This window comes from Sinocyclocheilus grahami, unplaced genomic scaffold, assembly GCF_001515645.1.
Source record: "Sinocyclocheilus grahami isolate Dianchi unplaced genomic scaffold, SAMN03320097.WGS_v1.1 scaffold112.1, whole genome shotgun sequence".
Lineage (NCBI taxonomy): Eukaryota > Metazoa > Chordata > Actinopteri > Cypriniformes > Cyprinidae > Sinocyclocheilus > Sinocyclocheilus grahami.
The window spans coordinates 470,127-475,748 of record NW_015505291.1 but is presented as its reverse complement, the minus strand read 5'-3'; the positions used below and the strand labels follow the sequence as shown (position 1 = coordinate 475,748).

The following is a 5,622-nucleotide window of genomic DNA, read 5'->3' as shown; positions in this document are numbered from 1 at the left end:
AGCCAATCACCTGACTTGAATCCAATAGAAAATAAGAACTAAAGATCAGAGTTCATAGAAGAGGCCCACAGAAACTTCTAGATTTGAAGACTGTAGAAGAATGGGCCAAAATCACACCTGAGCAATGCATGCGACTAGTTTCTCCATAGAGGAGGCGTCTTAAAGCTGTCATTACCAAAAAGGCTTTTGTACTAAGTATTAAATAAATGTCAGTGGTTCAATAACTTAATTTATGAACTTATTTTTATTGTTTTCTTTGTATGTTTGGATTACTTCGGATTTTACCGACATTTGGTGAAAATTTCATGTCAACAGCACCTTTAGAAATATAGTTACTGAGAAAAATGGTGACGTGTTCAATACTCATTTTAATTTAGATTTAAAAACTGCTCATGCTGCATCTTTGTTTGGATCATGATTAAAATGTAGTGGTTGCCTCTAATTTCAAAAGGAAAGAACACAGACAAAGCCTTAAGGCCATTTGGAGCAGCATTAACTACACAGAGCCGTTGTTCACTGACGAGCTGCGCAAAAGATTGTGCCAATATGAACGTGGTTTTGCGCAGCTCGTCAGTGAACAACAGCTCTGTGTAGTTAATGCTGCTCAATGTGAAAGCACGCAGGTGATGGAGATTTACCGCTGATTACAGAACCGGCTTTACTGATAAGATGCGCATTAAATATCGCATGCGATTTATCGTGCAGCCCTAATACACAGCATTAAATATTAGGGATGCACCGATATGAAAATTTTGGCCGATACCGATAACCGATTATTCTTTATTTTTGAAAGCCGATAACCGATATGTTGGCCGATAAATCTATATCCAAATTGTTATATACTTTTTGAGAGCCTGATTACAAAAAAGGTCTCATCATTAAAAGCCACATCCCAAACACTTCAACATAAGCAGCCTAGTTTGAACGGTGTACGTTTTAAAAATATTTTTACTCTCCCATTACCAAATTTAGTCATAAAAAAGTCTTACAAATAAATAAAATAATGCATAAATAATGCAAACAAGTCACTGGACATCATTACACGTGTAAAGAATCAAAATGAATGCGCCACAGATCAATAAAACAGAATAGCCTCTGCACGGACAATAATTAAATGATTTTAATTACTAAACCATACTGTTGATGAAAATAATAAGAGAACAATACAAGTGGTTGTTGTTATTAATAATATATCAATGATTTTGAAAAAGTAACAAATTAATACCACTGTTTTAAATAGCAGCCGTTGAGCTGCGCGTGCTGAAGCTGAAGAGCTGAATGAACACGGTAAACTGAAGCGTTTTGCTGGCAGCTTATTTAACTCAAGGAAATGCATCCTGAGATTAATATTAATACAACATAAACATAATATTACAACTTATATATGAAATGACAAATGACGCAGTTATTGCATGCTATAGTCAGAATGTGTGATCCTGTTGTGGATGCGCTCTTCCCATAACAACGCGCTGAAACACAGCAACTAAACCCAAAGAATGCACAACGTTTTATTATAATAATCAGAATCAGAATCAGAATCAGAATGAGTTTTTATTGCCAGGTATGTTTACACATATGAGGAATTTGTTTTCATGACAGAAGCTCCACAGTGTAACAGAATGACAGTGACAGAACAAAAACACAGATAATAAAAAATAGAAAAATAGAACGTAAATAAGGAATAAAAATATACAAATCGACAATTGTATGTACAGGTATACAACAATAGACAGTTGTATGTACAGGTATATTATGTGCAAATTGAAATGTAGACTGAGTGTGTGTGTTAGATAAATAAGTGTATGAGTGAATAAATAGTGTGTGTTCCACAGTTATTGTCAAGTGTTCATGAGATGGATGGCCTGAGGGAAGAAACTGTTCCTGTGTCTGGTCGTTCTGGTGCTCAGAGCTCTGTAGCGTCGACCAGATGGCAACAGTTCAAAGAGGGAGTGAGCTGGATGTGAGGGGTCCAGAGTGATTCTGCCAGCCCTTTTGCTCACTCTGGACGAGTACAGTTATTGGAGAGAAGGGAGGGTTGTACCAATGATTCGCTCAGCAGTCCGGACTACCCTCTGAAGTCTTCTGAGGTCAGATTTGGTAGCTGAGCTGAACCAGACAGTTATTGAAGTGCAGAGGACAGATTCAATAATGGCGGAGTAGAACTGTTTCAGCAGCTCCTGTGGCAGGTTGAACTTCCTCAGCTGGCGATATATATAACAGATGTCGGCAACAACCCAAGTAATCCATACATACAAAGAAAACAAATAAGTTCAGAAATTAAGTTATGTGTAATAGAATGGAATGACACAGGGAAAAAGTATTGAACACATGAAGAAAGGGAGGTGCAAAAAGGCATGGAAAGCCAAGAAACCAGCTGAAATCTATCAGTAACTAGGAAGCAATCCAGCCCCTTGTCAGTGGAAATTAATATTAGCTGGTTCTGTCCCAACACCTACAGTTTGATGAAGATGAAACAAGGGTGGACATTTCAGCAAGACAATGATCCCAAACACAGCCAAGGAAACTCTCAGTTGGTTCCAGAAAAAGAAAATAAAGCTGCTAGAATGGCCCAGCCAATCACCTGACTTGAATCCAATAGAAAATAAGAACTAAAGATCAGAGTTCATAGAAGAGGCCCACAGAAACTTCTAGATTTGAAGACTGTAGAAGAATGGGCCAAAATCACACCTGAGCAATGCATGCGACTAGTTTCTCCATAGAGGAGGCGTCTTAAAGCTGTCATTACCAAAAAGGCTTTTGTACTAAGTATTAAATAAATGTCAGTGGTTCAATAACTTAATTTATGAACTTATTTTTATTGTTTTCTTTGTATGTTTGGATTACTTCGGATTTTACCGACATTTGGTGAAAATTTCATGTCAACAGCACCTTTAGAAATATAGTTACTGAGAAAAATGGTGACGTGTTCAATACTTATTTTACCCGCTGTGTGTGTGTATGTGTATATATATATATATATATATATATAATGCACAAGAGGTTATCAAGAAAAATATAAAAAATATACTATGTTTTTCTACCTTATTTCTATTTTATGTAGTGATTAGAACACATGCTGAACACATATTTAAATAAATTATTGTATATACATATAAAAATATATTGTATAAACATATAAAAATAATGTTTTACATGATTGATATTCTATTATTTAAATGAATAATTCTATTACTATTAAAATGCTAAAACATATTCTACTGTCTAACCCCTAGGTTGCATAAGCACCATAAGTATATTGATCTATAAACAACAACTAGACTAGTGGTGGGTGTGCTAGCTGCTGTTCAAAATGGAGATCGCCTGTGAAAAAAACCCTGTTCTTATGCCTGGATGTACAAGTCTGATTGACAGTGTCCAGTGGAATGACTGTGCTCTTTCTCTCTCTGTTGTCAGATGGCGGTGGTGGGGGTGTGTCCGGTGGGGGTGTTTCTAGGCCTCTGGGTTCTGATGATCTGCGATTGATTGAAGAGGATCTTAGTAAGCAGCTGAACTCAGAAATGTATGACAGAGATCTGGAGCTGGAAGCAGAACCATATGTCACCAGCATGGAGAACGGAGGTGAGACGAGGAGAGTCAATATTTTGTTAGGGTTATTGTAGATGACTGATTGTAATTATGGGTATGTTCAGATTGGCATACTACTATATTACTACTAGATTTTTTTCAGCAAGTAAATGATTTTTTGTTATGAATGACATTTGCTAAATTGTGTAGTGTGCAACTAAATTGTGGAATAATGTATTCCACAATGCAATATGCTCAACCTGACATTCAGTTTCATATGTTTACAGTAGCTATGTTTTCATCCACCTGTTTTTATGCTTATTTTGGAATATCGCATAAAAATTGCTGGATGGAAATGCCAAGATGCGCATAAATTCTAAACAATCACAATTGAGTAGGATAAAACTTTTTATCCGATAAGAAAAAATGTGCATAAACTACAATGGAAGCACATTTACCGAATAAATTCTACCATGCGCATTGAAAAAGTCATGTGACTTTGCACTATGAGACGGGGTAACTTGAATAACCAGCAAACCGATCTCGTTCACAGCATCTATATGTTGTTTTGGTCATTCTGAAATGCCTGAGGAAAGTCTGTCATCAAAGTATTTCTGTATAATTAAAAAGAGTTTCTATATTTTTATTATTTAAAACTTGACTCTTCTTTAGTTACATCGTGTACTAAGACCGACGGAAAATGAAAAGTTGCGATTTTCTAGGCCGATATGGCTAGGAAATATACTCTCATTCCAGGCATAATAATCAAGGAACTTTGCTGCCTTACCATGGGTGCAGCAGGCGCAATGATATTACGCAGTGCCTGAAAATAGTCCCCAGCTAGATAATAGGAAAAATATCGAAACTCCTTGGTCATTTTTGAGTGAGATGCTAACGGTCTAATCAGATTCAATAATCTATGCTAAGCTGCAGCTAAAAGTGCTACCGCCAGACCCAGAGATCGGCTGAATGGATTAGAAAACGGTAAAACTCAGCTGTTTTAGGGTGTTGATGAAAGGTTTTGATCCACTTTAAATGTTGACCACTGTATATCCCTATTTATCTTTACATTTTCACATACAATGTTGAATTAATTGATTAACTGTTAGTTATATGAATGCCAGAAAGTTTGTACACTTGCTATTCAGTTGGTGTATGCAATGCATAAGAACATTTTCACGTCAGTTTCTGTCTTAAACCCAATTTGTTCCTCACTTTCACATTGGATGAAATCCATGAAATTTAGGTTTAAATCTGATCATACATACATTTTACAAGTGAGGATTCAGGCTCTTGACGAAAATTGCAATGTCTGATTTTATTCTCCTGATTTTCATTTTCTGGAACTATTTAAAGTTCATTATTTGCCAAAATTTCGTATTTTTGTCTCTTGTTTCTCAGAGATGTTTTATTCGATGGGTCTTGGCTGTATGACCAGCAGTGTGTTGTCAACACGCTCTGGGAGTGAACTGTCAGACAGCGATATGGAGTCGTCCATTCATAGCCAGAGCAGCCTGGTTCAAACAAACCCTCTGTCTCCACAGGTCAGTGCTGTTATGAACTCAATGGTGTAAAGGTCATCTCTAATTAAGTTCAGCATATTTTGTATTTCTGATGTTCATTCAGGTGTCCAAACGTTTTTCAGAGAATGACAAAAAATTGGCACCAGACTTGGTTTGAACAGCTTGCAAAAACTTTTTTTGTAAAGATGCATTTGATTTGCTGTATAGCATGTCACTATTTTACTAATTCTTTTATCTTTTATTCTTATTATTATGCATGCACTTTTTCTGACCACATATTAATTGATAGGCTACATTTTCAAAACTCACTTGCAGCAATGTTTAACTAAAAAAGTCCATCAACCTGTTATTCATCAGCTATCTATGTACAGTGTATGATTGGCTTGCACTTTTATATGTCTCTTACAGGGAATGCTCAACTGTCCTCGTCGTTATCCTGTACCAGGATCCTTATCTAGTTTGCCTCAATGTAGCAGACCTCCCAGTATGTATCTAAACCTGAGTTAAGCAACACATGTTGTGTGTGTCACTGCGTTCAATTATAGCTTTCTCTTGCAATCCGTCATCAGTCTTT

At 36.4% G+C, this 5,622-nt stretch overlaps 1 protein-coding gene across 1 annotated transcript in view; it reads left to right on the top strand.

Annotated features, from left to right (window-relative positions):
- Nucleotides 1-5,622, top strand: part of atg2a (autophagy related 2A) — a 35,647-nt gene that overhangs the window by 5,931 nt on the left and 24,094 nt on the right. Inside the window, 3 exon segments of the mRNA XM_016277449.1 lie at nucleotides 3,415-3,579; nucleotides 4,927-5,069; nucleotides 5,457-5,532. Coding sequence (XP_016132935.1) covers nucleotides 3,415-3,579; nucleotides 4,927-5,069; nucleotides 5,457-5,532 — 384 coding nt within the window.